General features: G+C 47.1%; 1 long non-coding RNA gene and 1 gene segment (V, D, J or C); both read left to right on the top strand.

The window, feature by feature from the left end:
* Nucleotides 1-2,968: 2,968 nt before the first annotated feature.
* On the top strand, nt 2,969-4,471 carry LOC125149377 (probable non-functional immunoglobulin lambda variable 1-50). The segment is given in 2 exon segments: nt 2,969-3,026; nt 4,113-4,471. Coding segments are annotated over 2 exon segments (417 nt in total).
* A 4,180-nt stretch (nt 4,472-8,651) lies between these two features.
* On the top strand, nt 8,652-8,947 carry LOC125148971 (uncharacterized). Its single transcript, XR_007145747.1, has 2 exons — nt 8,652-8,725; nt 8,847-8,947. It is a non-coding gene; the product is annotated as an uncharacterized LOC125148971 (long non-coding RNA).
* Nucleotides 8,948-18,973: the final 10,026 nt, after the last annotated feature.

Raw genomic sequence — 18,973 nt, 5'->3', positions numbered from 1 at the left:
AAGCAAGTTTGGTGACAGGAACTGGTTCCATTAGGGAGTTCGGCTGGGGATGGGAGAGGGAGATGTCGGTGGCCAGAGCCTTTGTTCTCCAGAAGCTGAACTCTGTCTGCCAGGGCTCAACAACTCTCCCTCGTGGTGTCTTCCTGCCCTCCCCACTGTCTGAGAGCAGGGATGTTGACTTTTAACATTCCAGATGTCAAGTCCCGCTGGCTGTCAGAACTCACGGAATCCGGCCCCTCCAATCTGCAAGCCAGACTCGGGGGATCTGTCTTGCTGGGTGGGCTGGCTGCCCCTCCACCGCCCCAGCTCCCTCCCACCAGTTCGTGTAGGGCACCCTGCCTCTCCACCCTTCCTACCCTCTTCCATGGGCCTCTTGTCTATGCTTGACTCCAGAGAGTCCATTCTGCTAGCCTTCTGGTGGTTTTCTGGGTTATTTAGGCAGATGTGGGGGGAATCTAAGTGATCAGCAGGACGCGGTGAGCCCAGCATCCTCCTACGTGGCCATCTTCTCTGATTGGCCTGCCTACGTGTATAAAATTCTAAAGATTCTACCAAAAAAACTGTCAGAACCGACAAATAAATTCAGTAACGTCACAGGATACAAAATCAATGTACAGAACTCTGTTGCATTTCTATACACTGATAATGAAGCCACAGGAAGAGAAATTAAGAAATCAATCTCATTGAAGATTGAACCAAGAATAATAAGATACCCAAAAATAAACTTAACCGAAGGGGTGAAAGACTTTTACTATGAAAACTATAAAGGATTGATGAAAAAAATTGAAGATGACACAAGAAATGAACAAACATCCCTGCTCATGGATTGGTAGAACAAATATTGTTAAATTATTTATACTACCCAAATCAATCTACAGATTTAAGTATTCCTATCAAAATGCCCAAAGCCATTTTCATAGAACTAGAACAAACAGTCCTAAAATTTGTATGGAATCACAAAGGTTCCCAAATAGTGAAACAGTCTTGAAAAAGAAAACCAAAACTCGAGGTATCACCATTCCATATTTCCATTCATATTAGAAAACTATAGTAATCGAAGCCGTATGGTAATGACACAAAAACAGACCAAAAAAATGAAACAGAATAGAAATCCCAGAAATAAGCCCAGGATTATATGACCAATCAATGTCTGACAAAGGAGACAAGAATACAGAATGGGAAAAAGACAGTCTTGTCCACAAATGGTAGTGGGAAATCTGGAGAGCTACATGTAAAGAGTGAAACCAGACCACTTTCTTCCCCCATACATAAAAATGAACTCCAAGTGGACTAAAGACCTAAATGTGAGGCTTGAAACCATAACAATTCTAGAGAGAACAGGCAGTTATCTCTCTGACATTGGCTGTAGCAACATTATTGTAGGGGTATCTCCTCAGGCAAGGGAAATCAAAGAAAAAATAAACTATTGGGACTACATCAAAATAAAAAGCTTCTGCAGAATGAAGAAAGAAATCGACAGAACTAGAAGGAAACCTGTTGAATGAGATTGGTCAAGGCCACTAACTTTTCCAAAGGAACCCTACATGCACTAGCTGACTCATGGGTGGTTCCATGATTTTTCCCTCTGACCCGCTCTCAGAATGTAAAAGGCCTTCCCAGTCCCAGACTCACCATAACAGGGGATGAGCTCATTGCCGCTGTATTACAAGAAAAGTTCTCCCTTTTAACCTTTATTCATTTTTCCTCTTGAGCAGCTGGTGACCCTGTGAGGGCCCCCCATCATCTCTGTGGACAACGTCTCCATTACAGTTACTGCTGCTCAGAAAGTGATGGGGACGAGGAGAGTCTGATACTTACAAGCATGTAGGCTGGAGAATGGCTCTTCCATCGACCCTGAAGCTCTGTTCAGGGTGTTTTGAGAGCCCTTAGGTACAAGAAGGAGGTTCACCATCCGTGAGGGGGAGTAAAGACTCCATTTGGATACATGTCTTCTTATTTCAGGGAAGTCACAAAATACATGTGACATATGTTTGCATCCAACAAAGCATTGCAATAAGGAGGAAATTCGTGGCATAGTCTTCTTTATACATATTCTTTTCTACTGCAAATGGAAGGTGATTTAAGGAGAGAACTATTTGGGTTTTTTTTTTTTAATTTAAAAGATAAGACTTCTCAATAGTAAGGAAACAATGTGAATCTAAAAACTGCAGATTATTTCAACAAAGGTGATATTCACGTGATATAAATAAACTTGAGAAGAGCTGTTCAACATCATATGTCAGTAAGAAATTGCACAAAAACACAGCAATGACATAGTATTACATACCCATTAGAATGGCCAAAATCAAAACCACAGATGACACCAACGTCTGGCCAGGAAGTGGAGCAATGGAACTCTATTTCATTGGTGAGGGGAATTCAAGATGGTACAGCTACTTTGGAAAAGATTTTGACAATTTCTTTTAAAACTGAAGATTCTATGAGTTGTTGCCATTTTCAACAAACATGGATGGAACTAGAGGTTAGTATGCTAAGCGAAATTAGTCAGAGAAAGACCAGTATAATATGACTTCACTCATATGTGGAATTTAAGATATAAAACAGATGAACACAAGGGAAGGGAAGCAAACATAATATAAAAACAGTGAGGTGTACAAAACATAAGAGGCTCTTAAATATAGAGAACAACCTGAGGGTTGCTGGAGGTGTTGTGGGAGGTGGGATAGGCCAAATGGACAAGGGGCATTAAGAAGACATTTGTGGGGATGAGCATGGCCTGATTTATATAGGGATGAACCACTGGATCCTACTCCCCAAATCATGATTATTGCTAACTAACTTGGATGTAAATAAAAAAAATTTTTTTACACCCAAAAAACAAAAACCAAACAAACCTTGTCTTTGTCTTACTTTAAAATCCAGGGATCATGCATCTTTGCATTTACCTAAAGGAGTTAAATACAATGTGTACAAAAAAACCCTGCACAAGTATGTTGACAGTGGCTTTATGCATAACTGTCCACACCTGGCAGCAGCCAATCGCAATGCCTTTCAGGAGGTGACAGGTGAGTAAACCCCAACGATAGAATATTGATCAGAGCTACAAAGATATGAGGCACCAAGACATAAAAAGACACAGAGGACATTTTGTTGCACGTTGCTAAATGAAAGCAGCCAACGTGTAATGGCTGCACGCTGTGTGACTCCAAGCATGTAACATTCTCCAAAAAGACAAATCTATTTAGACGATAAAAGAATCAGTGGTTGCAAGGGGTTGAGCATAGGGAGGGATGCACAGCTGGAGCACAGAGGTTTTTTGTGGGAGTAGAAGTTTTCTTTGTGGTTCTAAAATGGACATATATCAGTGTATAGCTCTTGAACCTATTGAGTGAACAACCTCAAGAGTGAGCTTTGCTGTTGTAAATATAGACTTTGGGTGACAATGACTTGTCAGTGTGGGTTCATGGTGTATAACAAGTGACCACACTCGGGATAGAGTTGGATGATAGGAAAGACAAGGTGGTGAAGGGGGTTGGTGTATTTGGGAACTCTGGAAATTCTACTAAATTCTTCTGTGACAATAAATCATAAAGTCTATTGATGTTTCTAAGTATTCGGTGGGCAAGACCAAATATATGGGCATGTCTGGGTCTCGGGCAGCAGGGGGCGCTGTGTCCTGTCTCTGAGCCTTGTGTGCTGTGATATCAGCTGGAAGCCACCTGACTCTGGTTCTCTCTGTGGCTTAGCCTCTGGGTGCTCACAGGCCCTTGGGGAGCCCCAGGTCAGGCCCCACAGTTTTCGTTCCATCTCCTCCTGGGGTGAGATTTCCAGACAAGGGTCAGGTTCAGGGTTCAGGCTGGGGCTAGCCAGCCAGGGGGAGGGGGCTGGTTTGCATGAAGGGTCTCTCCCTCCCCTTGGGCTGCTGGAGGCAATAAGACAGACTCTGGGAGCCGGGCTGAGGGACATTGAGGACACACTGCTGAGCAGGGGTCTCCACCATGGCCTGGGCTCGTCTCCTGCTCACACTGCTGGCTCACTGCACAGGTGGCTAGAGGTTGGGATCAGGGCTGGAGATGAGAGGACTGAGGAACCATGTATGGGCCCTGTCCACTGACCTCACTCTCACCCCGTGTCTCTCTTCTGACTTGCAGGGTCCTGGGCCCAGTTGGTGGTGACTCAGCCATCTGCAGTGTCCAAGCCTGTGAATAAGAGTGTTACCATCTCCTGCACTGGAAGCAGCAGCAACGTTGGGGCTGGAGGTGTGTCCTGGTACCAGCAGCTCCCAGGCAGTGTCCCCAACGTTGTCATCTATGGTAGCAGTGCTCGGCCAGCGGGGGTCCCGTCCAGACTCTCAGCCTCCAGGTCAGGGAACGTGGCCTCCCTGAGCATCTCTAGCCTCCAGGCTGAGGATGAGGCTGATTATAACTGCTCAGTGTGGAACCACAGTCTCAAAGCTCACACACTGCTCCAGGCCTGTGGGGAAGGGAGACCCACACCTGCTGTCCCCTGAGCAATGGGACTTCCTGTGCAGCTCACACCCCTTGGCCGACACAGCTGCTTCTTTGTTCATTTCCTCCAAAAGTGGAGTCTGAGTCCAAGGCTATGGAATTTTGTCTACAAAAGTGTCCTTGTTCTCCCAAATTGTGCCCGTAAACTCAGCCCTACTCTGGAAAACATTGTCTGATTTTCTTCCATTGGGCAGGATTTACTGGACACCTGGGGGCAGGCTGTCCTGGGAATTGAGTCCGCGTTGGGTCAGAAGCAGGCAGATTCCATGTGTTCCTGATCAGGATAGATTACTGTACAGAGATCAGTCCCTCTGTACTGTACAGAGGATCAGTCCCTCCACACCCTCTGGTGAACACCAAGTATGTGCCAGGCATGACCCTTGGGCTTAGATACAGCGTGAGTGCGCTAGGGACAATCTCCGTCCTCATGTTGCTGAAAATGTCCTGGGAGAGAAAAAGGACAAAGAAGTATGAATAACAACACAAATAAGATGTTTCTGGAGAGTGAACAAGGGTGAGGCAATGAGTTAGACCTGGAACATTGGAGGGGTTGACAGGAAATCCCCGAAAATGACGTGCTGTGATGACGTCTCAGTGCTACATAGATGATCAAGGAGCCAGAGGGGAGCGTGAGGAGGGATCAGGCAGAGTCTGTTGACTGCGTCCCCGTCAGACCCCTCCACCTCAGGTCAGGGGTCCAGGCTCGGGTCCTGCTGGAAGAGCTGTGCTGAGAGGTGGGTCCCAGGGAGCCACCTCTGTCTTTCTGACAAGGCAGAGCTGCCTCTTTCCATCCCTTCTCCTGTGGTCTTTGTTGATGGACTCCCCCATTCCCACAAGCAGTAGACAGGAGAGGAATCCAGGGGAGGGCCCGGGGGTCTGACCCTGCCCAGTAAAGTGGGGTCAGAGGAAGAAGCAGCGCCCCAGCCTTCCCAAGCCGTGGGGTGTGGCTGGTCCAGGCTTCTGTCTGCCTGCTATGCCAGCCGCAGGACACATCATTCCTCAGGGGCCAGGTCTCTGGTCACCCTGTCCTCCACTCATGTAAACCCATGAGGGAGGGTCAGGATCTGGGGAGGCTGCTGTAGCGAACGGAGGGGTGGGTGCGGATGAGAAGGTTGCAGCCCAGTGATGGGCCCTGAGGTGAGGGATCTCCCCCAGTAGTGAGGAGGGGGCCGTGGAAGTGGCAGGAGTCAAGAGGGCCTTCCCTTCCCCCAGGCGCGATACTCACATTGCCTTTCACATGCTTTGTAACCTGTAATGCAGCAAAAAGGGGTGCTGTGGGCACGTGTATGAAGCACACGGGTGAGCCCAGAGCTGTGGACCCAGCACCTGGCAGCCATCAGGAACAGCTCAGTAACGAGGGTCCAGACAACCACAGGCCTCTAACTGGGGTGCCAGTTTTGTCACAGAGGACAGGATGTTTTTGGGGTGTGAAGGTATGTGGGATAGAATGGAATAATCCATGTGGTTTTGGCCAGCAATCAGGGACAGAAGTCAGTGCCACCAGGGGGCCAGCCATCAGTGTGATCGTTAGAGGATACTCACCTGATAGGACCTGGGGCTCATCACCACCCAGGCTGCCTGTGCCCTTAGGTTAGCTCCTCTCTTCTTCCTCTGGCTCATTCCACCTGTGAAATCCCAGGGCACGGGAGCTGGACAGACGTACAGCAAGGGCATACCTGAGTGCAGCAACTCCACCCACATGGGAAGTTCTGGATAGAAGGAGACTTACAGGAACCCAGTCTCCGTAACAGAGCTTTAGAGGTCAGAGTCTGCATGTCCATCATGACCTGGGCCCCTCTCGTCCTCACCTCCTTTCCTCCCCACACAGCTGAGAGCCAGACTCACCCAAGGTGGGTGGGAGATCTGCCAGCTCTGCTCCAAACCCTCACTCTCATTCACAGTGGACTCCTTCTCTTTTCAAAGTCCCCTGTGTCCCTTTAGAGTGTCTGTGGGTCAGGCAGGGCTGACACGGCCACCGTCAGTGATCAAGGTCCTAGAACGATGGCCAAGTTCTCTTATACTGGACACAGTAACATTGCTGGCAATGAGGCAGAAGCTTGGCTTCAGCAACACCTGAGCCATGTTCTCAAACTTCATTTCAATGGAAGAACAAACATCTAGCCCTCTGGGGTCTCCACAGAGTTTCTGGATGCAGGGCAAGCAGCCTGGCTTCCCTGAACATCCCTGGTTCCGGCTGAGGGGGAGGCTGTTTATTTCCGGTCAGCGTGGAAAAGCAGCCTTGGAGTTGCACAGTGCCTCAGGCCAGTTGGGAAGCGACACCCCAACCCTGAGCTTCCAGGTGTCACCCATCACCTGAAGACCGTGTCACTGGCCGATGAAGAGACAAGAGCTGGGTTTCCGCTGACAATCGTGTGGAATTGGAAGGCATTCCAATTGGATTGGAAGACATAATAATGTGAGGAAAAAAGGATGCATCTGCAGCATTAGCAAGTGCATGGGAAGTATCATTACGGATCTATTTGGCCTTTGTGAATATATGTACATTCACGTGCTTTCCCAAAGGGGAAACAAAGATTTCAGGGTTAAGTAAATGGGTACTTATTTTTCAGGTCTTTCTGCTCCATTTGGAGATGCTGAATTCGTGTGTTCGGCTCGTCCATCTCTCTTCCCTCCAGGAGACATGTTCACCAGGGTCACCAGCCCCCACCCTCCCCTGTTTCTTGGGCCTTGGCACATGTTCTGCCCTCTGACCCAGGGCTATCTCCCTTCTGCAGGGACATCGGTTGGGTCACCTTACAAGATCCCACCTTACATACCACAGCTGTGCTCAGACCTCTGTGTCCTGATTCCCGTGCACACCGCACATGCACCTGGGCAGTATCCCCGTCTGTATGTCCTTGGGGCACCCCGTGTGTCCTTCCAGGTACCACATGCAGTGTCTGACAACAGGAGACACAGTTGCAGCTCCAGGGATACAGTTGACAGAGGTGGCCTTTTGCGATAAATCATAGTCTTCACTGAGGTGCTCTGCCCTGAACACCTGCTCTCTTGGGCTGAGCCTGATGGTCAGAAATCCCAGGGAGAGTCTCTGTCCCTGTGGACAGCTCATCCCCCAACCATCTACGGGCTCCACTCAGCGCTTGGTCAGGACACTGATTTTGTGACATAGCCTCAGTGCTGCTCTCACGGAGCTCGAGCCTCATGGGGACAACAGACACAAACCCCCTGTGCTGTCAGGGGTGGGCTGTCACTCCCTCAGTCACTGCAGTGGTACCTTTATCCAGGCTGCACTCTGAAGGAAAGTCTTGTGTCCCAAACCAGAGCCACAGGGGCTGTGATCTCAAGAACAAAGCCTGACTTTTCTCCACCTCTCCATCACTCAGATGAGATAGCTTTGACAGAATCTTCGGGGTCCAGGTGGCCTGGGGTACTAGAAATTCATTCATCTCGTCACGGGTTGTTGAATGAATAATTGCTCTATACACAACATGCTGGACACAAATTGCGGGGATTGTAGCTGTTCCCACTGCAGAGAGTGGTCAGCCCCAAATCCTTTTGCCTTAGAAGCTCTGTCTTTTGGTAATTTTATGAGTATTATTGTTCTGAGTGCCTAAGTAGAGACCCCTCAAAGGGTTTCATTGGGCATCATGTTGACCTTTCCTACCTGGAAGACTAGACCCACAATATAAATAAGTGCTTTAGAAAAAGGATATAAACCCCTCTTATACTGAGAACAGAACAAATTCCTGCACAGCAGGACCTTTCTCTTTCCCAGGAGGGTCAATCTCAGGTTATGGAAATACAGGCATCAGGGAAGCCAGCGGTGGGAAAGGAGAGGTTCACCCAGAGACCAGCAGGGGGCACTGTGACACTGTGTCTGGGGCTTTCTGCAGTACAGGGGCATCCAGCTGGGCAGTCCTCCACTGACAGAAAGCAAGGACTGGGCCCCTTGCATCCAGTGGGGCCAGGGCAGGTGTGTCCAGGACCTGAAGGACCTGGAGGAGTTCCTGGACCTGGGCCTGTGTGTGGTCCCCGCAGCTGCTGCTTCCAGGCCCACCCAGGGGAACCCAGTGCATCAGGAAGTCCTCGTGTCCAAGGGCCACAGACCCTGTGTGTGCACATGGAGAAGAGGCAGGTGTGGGTCCCATTTGCATGAGCAGCCCCTCCTCTGTGACCCTGTGGACAGGGGATAAGACAGGCCAGGGGCAATCCAGCCCTAGCTCTGGGCCTAAGAAGGGGGTGTGTCACCATGGCCTGGATCCCCATCCTCCTCCTGCTCCTCTGTCACTGCGTAGGTATGGACAGGATCCAGGGCACCAGGGTGGCCCCGCAGCCAGAGTCAAATCCCTGTGGCTCAGCTCCCCAATCTCATGTACCCTGTCCCTTGTCTTCCCTCTGCTGTGTCTGTGTTTGCAGGTTCCCTGTCCCAGCCTGTCGTGACTCAGCCAGCCTCCTTCTCTGCATCTCTGGGAGCCACAGCCAGACTCACCTGCACCCTGAGCAGGGACATCAATGTTGGAGGCTACTACATATACTGGTACCAACAGAATCCAGGGAGTCCTCCCCGGTATCTCCTGTACTACTACTCAGACTCAGGTAAGGACCAGGGCCCTGGGGTCCCAGCCGCTTCTCTGGGTCCAAAGATGCCTCGGCCAATGCAGGGCTTCTGCTCATCTCTGGGCTGCAGTCTGAGGACGAGGCTATTACTGTGCTATATATCAAGGCAGTGGGAGCAGCTATCGTTACTCACAGTGATTCAGATAAGCAGGAAGTGAGACAAAAACCCCTGCATCTCTTTTATTGAGAAGCTTCAGTGGAGGCTTGTGTATGGGACACCACTGTGGGAACACCTGTCTTTGAGGAGGAAGGAGTGACACAGTGTTATTGCCTGAGACAGCACAGGCATCCTAGGAGTGCACACAGGTGAGGGCATAGAGCCCAGTACACATGCCCCAGGGTCTACAATAGGTAGACCCTTTGTGATTCTACAAACCCAGTTGGAGGTTTTAGTCACATTCGGTTTGCAGAAATGACTGAGTTTAGATGTCCTAGCTGAAGCCCAGAGGGTATCTGTGTCCTGCTAAAGGGTCAATCAGGGATCATAAAAAAAAGTCTACGGTTTGATTGAACGACCTTCCTCCCCCTGGGACTGGGCAACATAAGGATGGTTTTCCTGGAAAGAAACCTGGTCATGGCTATGCTGCCTTCTTTCTCTTTTAGGACCTGTGGCTTCAATACGCATATGTCTAATTGTTGCCCCTTCCCCCCTCCAATTTAATCCACTTTTGAACTTTGTGTCCTCCAGAATGCAAGACTTCCATATATGAATGATGGTTCAACAAGGATTCCAGCCCGGGGCACCAGAGGATCCGCTCCTCCGAAATCCCATGGACCAGGCCACCAAGGAATTTCACTCAAATCACCCGTCAGCATGATAGTATAATAACATGCTCTGGTCTATAACTGCACATAACCCCAGACGGACAGACAAGTTTATGTATAGACAGCACACCCCCACTGTTCAACATGAGCCGCTACTGAAGATGAGACCTCTGCCCAAATGGCAAGGATTTGTCATTGTTGATCTAGCAAGCAGGAACACGGAGGCCAGTTTTAGGCAACAGGCTTGAGCAATGGTCACCTGGGTATGGTAGAAGGTCCCACAGTGACGAGTGGGCTGGATGCAAACAGGCCCGTTAGACAAGTCACCTCAAAATATCTATAAGCCCTAGCTGACTCCTACCCAGACAAGGTACCAAAAAAGGGAAAAAAAAAGCCAAATATTTCACACCTCCTTACCTTCCCCTCTTGACCACAGCCCCCACCACTGCCTCCTGGGAGACCATCTCTGCTTTGCTGTCCTGCCTGCTGCTCCCTTACAGTGTATTCCCTAAACTTCTATCTCCTTTGCTCTGCTTGGGTGAATTCTTTCACCACGCATGCTGCTGGCCTACACCTGATTGGGTTGCCCAACAATCCAAAGTTTACTCCTAAATTAGTCTAAGAAAGCAAAAACCTTTGTTGCACACGTGGTAAGGAGGCTGTAGTGAAAATGGCGTCCCCAGTCTCACGGGTAATTATGACACAAAGGTGCCACAGGCCCACTAAACTGGGACACTGGGCTGGTGCTCCTGGAATAGACTTTCCAGCACAAACAAACTTGAAGGTTGAGGTGACAGATGTTTCCTAGGGTCTGGAAACTCTCATGACTAACTCCCCCAACAGCAGGCCCATCTGGACCAAGAGAGAGACAGAGGCATAGACAGACAGAGGGAAAATGTTCTCCAGTCTGTTTGGTTCGGCAAAAAGTTGCACCCAAAAAGGTACATTTTCCAGATTGTGAACACCAGGCAGAATATGCTCACTAGTCATAAAGCCAAGATATTAAGGTCATACAAGATGAAAGAGAAATCCACATCTGTTTATAATAACAATAATGATAATAATAATTATTATTATTAGTTTATTCTGGCTAGGCCTTGGTTTCTTGCAGCCACACTAACCCCTTGGAAGGATGTGGCATGGGGTTGGGAACTGAGGGGTGCTTTACAGTATACCTTCTTTCATGGAAGTTTTCCTCAGATTGACAGATTACCTAGTATCAATCTAATTTATTCTGCGACCAATTTATACTAACACATGTGTCTTCTTGAAGTGCTGAGTGCTCTAAATGCTTTGAAGACCTAAGCTATGGGGAACTAGATGGCTCAGTTGGTTAAGCATTCCCACGTTGGCTCAGGTGATGATCTCATGGTTCATGGGTTTGACCCCATATCGGGCTCTGTAATGACAGCTGAGAGCCTGGCGCCTGCTTCCAATTCTGTGTCTCCATCTCTCTCTGCCCCTCCCCTGCTCACACTCTGTCTCTCTCTCTCAAAATAAATAAATAAACACAGACAGTGTACAGGTGGGGAATGGACAGAAGCCTGGGACAAAGGAGAGGTGACAGGGTGCTCATCCAAGAGGGTGTGAAATTTTTCTGCTCAGGAGACTAGAGAGTAGGATGCAGCCATTTTAGCCTGTAGCAGACCCACAATTACCCACCCCAGTGAGCGAAGCAGCACCACCAAATGGAGATTGGAGCCATTACACAGAGCCCTATCCATCTGCAACCTCTGGGCACATCCCCCAGAACAAGGCAAACCCCTTCCATGGGCTGAATCTGGGGACCATATTGTGATACAAAGTTTCAGTTCTAGGAGAAACTGGATCTAGCTTCTTTCAATTTCATTTTGTTTGCTTGTTCGTTTGTTCTTTTGTTTGCTCCAGTTTTTGTTGTTGTTTTTATTTCTTTTCTTTCTTGGATAAAAAAAGAGCAAAACTTTTTACTCTATTTTATTTTCTTCATTTTGTATAATTTTATTTTTTTAAAAATATTGTAAATTTGTAAGCTGTTTTTCTTTTCTCTTTTTTCTCTTTTCCATCAAAGATCTCTCCTCAAGCAGACCAAGACACATCTAGCATCTAGCTTCCTTTTTTTGCTTATTTTTAAAAATTTGTTTAATTTTAATTTTTAATTTTAATTTATTATTATTTTTTCGCCAAAGTGACAAGATGGAGAAATTCACCCCAAAAGAATATAAAAGGAGAAATGTTGTGGAGGAATATAATCAACACAGATATAAGTCAGATGTCTAAATTAGAATTTAAAACCATGATTATAAGTATTCTAGCTGAGATTGAAAAAAACATAGTAGACCCCTGAGAATCCCTTTATGCAGAGACAAAAGAACTAAAATCTAGTCAAGCCCAAGTTGTAAATGCTGTAACTGAGATGCAATCTCGAATGGATGCCATGACAGTGAGGATGGATGAAACAGAGCACAATCAGTGTTACGGAAGATAAAATTATGGAAAATAATGATGCCGAAAAAAAAAGAGAAAAACAAAGGCAAAAGATCACAATACAGGATTTAGAGAACTCAGGGACTTACTAAGAGGAATACGTTCATATCATGGGTGTCCCAGAAGATGAAGAGAGAGAAAAAGGGGAGAAAATATATGTGAGCAAATTGTAGCTGAAAAGTTCCCAATCAGGGAAGGTACAGACATCAAAATCCAAAAGGACAGAGAGCACAAATTAGATTCAACAAATAATGGGCATTACCAAGGCATATCATAGGTAAGTTCACAAAATACACAGAAAAACTGAGAGTCATGAAAGCAGCATGGTGGAAAAGGCCCTTAACCTCTAAGGGAAGACAGATCAAGGTCGCAGCAGATCTGTCCACAGAAATTTGGAAGGCCAGAAAGGAGTGTCAGGATATACTCAATGGGCTGAATGGGAAAAATATGTAGCCAAGAATCTTTCCTCCAGGAAGGCTGTCATTCAGAATGTAAGGAGAGATAAAGAGTTAACAGGGAAACAGAAGCTAAAGGAATTTGTGACCACTAAACAAATCCTGCAAGAAATTTTAAGGGGGAGACTCAGAATGGAGAAGACTCCAGGGTGCCCAGCCTCTTCGCTGGATCTAAAGATGCCTCGGCCAAGTCAGGGCTTCTGCTCCTCTCTGGGTCGCAGCCTGGGGACGAGGATGACTATTACTGTGCTACAGCTCATGGCAGTGGGAGCGGCTTTCATTGCTCACAGCATCTCAGATAGCGAGCAAGCGAGAGAAAATACCTGTGCACAAAGATCATGATTCCCAGCATCTTTTCAGTATGAAACTTACCTGGAGACACATGCAGATGGGATTCTTCTGCAGAAAGATCTTTCCTTGAACAGGGAAAATAGAAATGCTCATGTTTGAATGGAATGTGAGAAAAATTGGGCATCCCGGGAAGACACTGACAGTTGACATAACAGAGGCCAACCGCACGTCCCCACGGGGTCTGGAGAAGATGCACAGGAATAAATACTGTGTCTGCACCTGAACGTGCTGCCCAGCAAACATTCATCCACACATCAGTGTCACCATGTGGTCCTTAAAGGGCTTTGTGTCACTACTGATGTACGCACAGGTGATATATGGATAATAACCCTAGTCATAGTCAAAGTACCCTCTGTCTGAACCAGCTACATGTGAATCTGGACCAGATCCTGAAGACTCTCCCTGGCAACACCCCCCAAACCCTCCCTCCTCTTTTCCCGTCTCTTCCCGTGTCCCTCAGACCTTCAGTCTCTCCCTCTGGCTCTTCAGGTCTGACATCCATCTCCATATTAGGATTTCAGAGGAAACTAGAAGTGATCTTGCTGTAGTTTCCTATTTCCAGGGTCCATCCCTCAGGAGGAAAATGGACAGAACATACAGCTGCATGTAGTCCCCTCACATTCCCTTCTTGTTCTCAGACAACTGGTGAGTCCCCTGTCCCTCTGTCAACCCCTTTGGATCAGACCCCCAAGCAGCTTCACCTCCATCCCTGCCCCATTACACAGGAGTGTCTGTGTTTGGAAGAAGCAAACCTCTCCCAGCCGGTGCTGACCCACATCTGCACCCTGAGAAGTGACACCATATATAGGCACTGGCAGAAGGCAAAGAGCCATCCCTGGTTTCTGCTGAGATTCAAATCAGAGTCAGATGCACTCCAGGGATCTTGGGTCTCCTATCATTTTCCGGATCTGAAGATGCTTTGACCAGTACAGGTTTTCTGATATCTCTGGACTCCATCATGAGGACAAGCTATTACTGTCTTATATGCCACGATAGTGCTAATGCTTATGTAGTGCATCAGTCCCATTGGGAAGTGAAACAAAATCTCCCTTCACCCTCTGGGTCTGGTGACGTTACCCTTCAGGTGGCTCAGGGGGTGACTTCTGTGCTCAGAACTTCAACAGACCTTCCGTTGTCTGAGAGACAGATGATGTGACACTGTCATATCCTTTCCTTCAGTTATATTTTTACACTGACGACCCATTCCCACCATGTGCATGTTTTCAAAGGCAAACTTTGTTGTTCAGATTTAAAAAAAATATTCAGTGGAGATGTCCTAGAAGAAAAGGTGTTGATTCGCAATCAGCTCTAGGGCTCTGTCGCAGATGGTTTGGGTCTGATTGCTTCAATACTGGGCTTCAGGTTGCAAAAACAGAACGAGGAGAGAAATGGTAGTCTATAGAGAGGCAATAAACCATCAATATATAAAAATAAAAGCAGTTCCATTTATAGTGATATAATTATGCAATTCTTAAGGATGTATTTTGGAAAAATTGAAAGCCTTGTATATGGAAAACTACAAAGCATCGTAAGAGAAATTAGAGAAAACTGGAATGAATGAATAGATATTCCTTGCTTGTGGATCAATATGCTGAATTGGGTTAAGGTAAGAATTCTTTCTTTTTTTTAAGTTTGTTTGTTTTTGAGAGAGAGAGAGAAAGAAAGAGGGGAAGAGAGAGAGAAACCCAAGCAGACTCTGCACTGTCAGCACAGAACCTTCTGATGGGCTCGATGCCATGAACCGTGAGACCACAACGTGTGCAGAAATCATGAATAGTATGCTGTGCCACCCGGGTGCCCCAGAAATCATTCTTTCTAAAATTGTCATTCAGTAGCTGGTGTCAATAGCACCCTAGTTCAAAACAGAAAAAAAATGGAATATGTCACGCAAATAAGCAGAAAACTATTTCAAAGAAAATATTAAAAAAACAGTATTCAGTTATCTACATGTATCACAAGAAATACACACAACAATGAAATGGGGTGTATTGTGGGAATGGAAGGCCAGTTTTATAATAAAAAATCAGTCAATGTAATCTCCAGTATTAACAGGCCAAATAAGAAAAAAACCTGGGGCACCAATTTGGCTCAGTTAAGCATAGGACTCTTGATTTCAGCTCAGGTCATGATCTCAGGGTTCCTGAGGTCAAGTGCTCCATGGGGCTCCATGCTGACAACATGGAACCTGCTTGAGATCCTTTCTCTCCTCTTCTCTCTCCCCCTCCCCAGCTCAAGCTATCATTCTCTCTCTAAATAAATATTTTTTTCAACGTTTATTTATTTTTGGGACAGAGAGAGACAGAGCATGAACAGGGGAGGGGCAGAGAGAGAGGGAGACACAGAATGGGAAACAGGCTCCAGGCTCTGAGCCATCAGCCCAGAGCCCGTCGCGGGGCTCGAAATCACGGACCGCGAGATCGTGACCTGGTTGAAGTCGGACGCTTAACCGACTGCGCCACCCAGGCGCCCCCTCTCTCTAAATAAATAAATAAATGAATACACTGAATTTTAAAAATTATTTTTAAAAAACCTGGTCTTATCAATCAATACAGAAAAAGCATTTCACACAATGCAAAACCTATTCATGACAAAGAATGAGAATGAATGAATGAATGAATGAAAAAGACAACATTTCTCAGAGAATGAAAATAGAGGAGCACATCCTCAACTTGATAAAGAAAATGATGAAACACCACAGCTAACACACACTGAGGTGAAGCTCTGAAAGCTTTTCCCCGAGGGTGGCAACCAAGGTCATCATGTCCAGTCTCAACACTGCTGTTAGCCATAGGACTGGATGTGCCTGACCAAACCATAAGGCACGTCAAACAATGAGAGGCATACAGACTAAGGAGAACAAGAGCCAATTGTCCCTATTTTCAGGCCAGAGGATGATATAGGGGAAAAATTCAAAGGGAGCTATGAATATGTATGTAAATATATGAATTCAAAGGGTAATAAGCAATTTCGGGAAGGTGGCGGAACAGAAGATCAACGTAGAAAGATCATTTAGTTGCGTCTATACGAGCAATAAACTTGTGAAAAACAAGGTAAAAATAACACTTCAAACCACTCCATGATGAAGTATTTCGGTGAATATTTAACAAAACATGTACAGGACATGGATGCTGAAATCTCGACAATGCTGGGAATGTAATCAAAGTGGATCCAAAAACGTGGAGGGATATGTTGTGTTTAAGGATTAGAAGAGTCAATATAGTAGAGATGACAATTCTTCCCAATTTGTAGAGAAGTGTAATTCAATTTCTATCACAAGACAGAGTGGTGTGGATGGAAGGTAGACACAGTGGCCAAAGTAACAGAACAGAAAACTCAGAACCAAACTCACAAAAGCATGGATAAGAAATACTTATGGATACTTATGGATAAGAAAACCTTATTGACAAGGTTGCAGAAGCCTTTCAGAGGAGGAAGGATGGCCTTTGAACAAATGTCCACAGAACCACTGGATGTCCATCGAGAGAAATGAAGCTCACCGAAAACTCTCACTTCATAAAAAAATTCACTAAAAGGATTATTGACATACTGTAAAGTATACAGTTGTAAACATAAAAATGGAAAAAGTCATCAGGCTCTAGGGTTTGTATAAACATGTTTAGATAAGACCCCATTAGCACAAGCCATAAAAAAACTGATCCATTGGACTTCATCAAAGATAAATTCATTGTTTTCCCTTTCCTTGATAAATCACTTAGCCACTAAATGAGCTAAAAAATCGCAGATTAAAACAAAACCCAATTTATTGGACACTCGTTGGCATCCATCGCTACAATGCATAGGAGCTGAAAAACATTCCCAAGGTTTACAGATGCTACATTGCACACCAGTGCAGGGATGTGATGTCTGCAGCATCTTCTGCCAGATGTCAACAACTTACCACTAACGGGAGGTAATGTTTGCAACTCACAGAGAACAGGACTCCTTCTGAGAGTGCAAAACACTGCAGTCATCAAGGGCAGTATTATGGGATCACGTTGGCCATGATTCAGCTCAAGGATGTGTGAACAAAAGGAGCTGAGGAAACCAGCTGGGCTCTCAGGGCTGTTGGACACAGTGAGGTATGTGCCTGTCAGCCAAGAGGGGGCGCTGAGGGAGTACCCTGTGGTGTCTTCACAACTGCTCAGAGCCAGGGCCTGGGGACTGGGCTCTGTGCTCCCTGATGGGAAGTTGGCACGTGTGTCCCTTCTGGTGTGGCAAGGTCCCCCGAGCAGGGACCTGTGCGTTGCGCATGCAGGTGCTTCCTCCCAGGGTTCTCCCCAGTGGTGAAGCCAACCTCCATAGTCCCCAGGGTGTGTCCTTCAGCTGGGCTGAAGCACCAGGGCTCAGGGAGGGGCTGGGCAGTCACTAGATGGGCTCATTTGCATTGACAGCTCCTCCTGCAGCAAGGGTGGAGGAGAAAAGGAGGCCTGGGGCAGCCCAGCCCAGTGTGGGTACTAGGGTCTATGTCACCATGGCTTAGACTCTTCTAGTCCTCATGCTTGTGTCTCAATGGACAGGTAGGGGCTTGCCTCAGGGACACAGGGGGATCTCAAAGGGTGCTTGCCATGCTCAGCATCCTGGGACATTTTCCTTGCATTTCTGGTTCCATCACTGACGAGTGTCTGAGTTTGCAGGTTCCCTGTCCCAGCCTGTGCTGACCCAGCCGTCCTCCCTGTCTGCATCTCCGGGAACAACAGCCAGACTCACCTGCACCCTGAGCAGTGGCTACAACGTTGGCGGCTACCACATATACTGGTACCAGCAGAAACAAGGGACCTCTCCCCGGTATCTACTGAGGTTCTACTCAGACTCAAATAAGCACCAGGGCCCTGGGGTCCCCAGCCACTTCTCCGGGTCCAAAGATGCCTCGGCCAATGCAGGGCTTCTGCTCATCTCTGGGCCACAGCCTGAGGACGAGGCTGACTATTACTGTGCTACAGGTTATGGAAGTGGGAGCAGCTTTGGTTACTCACAGTGTCTCAGATAGCGAGGAAGTGAGACCAAAACCCCTGGGTCCACAGACCTTGTCTCCGAGCCTCTTTTATTGAGAAGCTTCTGTGGAGGCTCCTGTAGGGGAGAGTCCTCTATAGTGAGACCTGTCCTTGAGGAGGTTGAAGTGACACACAAGAAATTTAATAGAGAACATATGAGAATCAACAGAGACCTAGAAAGTCAAAAGACACGTAGAGAAAATGAGATCTATGTTTTTCTGAATTACATGGACGAGGTAGGGGTCTAGTATTCAATGCAAAGAAATGCACATCACTGAGAGAAAAGAATAGAGTAGATGTTGGGAAAACAATGTGTGCAGGGCCCCTGGGAAATGATGGGACACAGAGGACTGTGACCAAACAGGCCTTGCTGGCCACCCCTCCCCCCACCACGGTCTCCCCCACCATGTCCATATCCTAGTGCAGTTGTCTGTGGTGCCAGCTGGCTTCCCAGAGCAGGTGCTCACACTGAATTTTTTATTCAGTTGAAGAGACATGAAGAACTTCTCCTGTGTGTGTGGACCTTGACTGCTTTTTAACTCAAAATAATCTTCATCCCAGGGAGCCTGGGTGGCTCAGTCATTAAGTGTCTATTTCTGTTCGGGTCATGGTCTCCTGGTTCGTGGGATTGAGCCCTGCATGGGGCTTTGGGCTGACAGCTCGGAGCCTGGAAGCTTCTTCAGGTTCTGTGTCTCCCTCTCTCTCTGCCCCTCCCCCACAAATGCTCTGTTGCTCTGTCTCAAAAGTAAATAAACACACGAACGTTTGTTAAAAATAATAAATAAAAAAACTTCATGCCCAGTGGCTCATCGAGGGGAGGCCTGCTCTTGTGTCCTGTAGTTCCAGTAAGAATTTGCTATGGCCGAGGTCAAAGTTTGCTGTCTGCGTGCTTCTCTTGGAT

This window comes from Prionailurus viverrinus, chromosome D3, assembly GCF_022837055.1.
Source record: "Prionailurus viverrinus isolate Anna chromosome D3, UM_Priviv_1.0, whole genome shotgun sequence".
NCBI classification, from domain to species: Eukaryota; Metazoa; Chordata; class Mammalia; order Carnivora; family Felidae; genus Prionailurus; species Prionailurus viverrinus.
The sequence above is the reverse complement of the archived record's forward strand: the minus strand, read 5'-3'. Positions and strand labels throughout refer to the sequence as shown.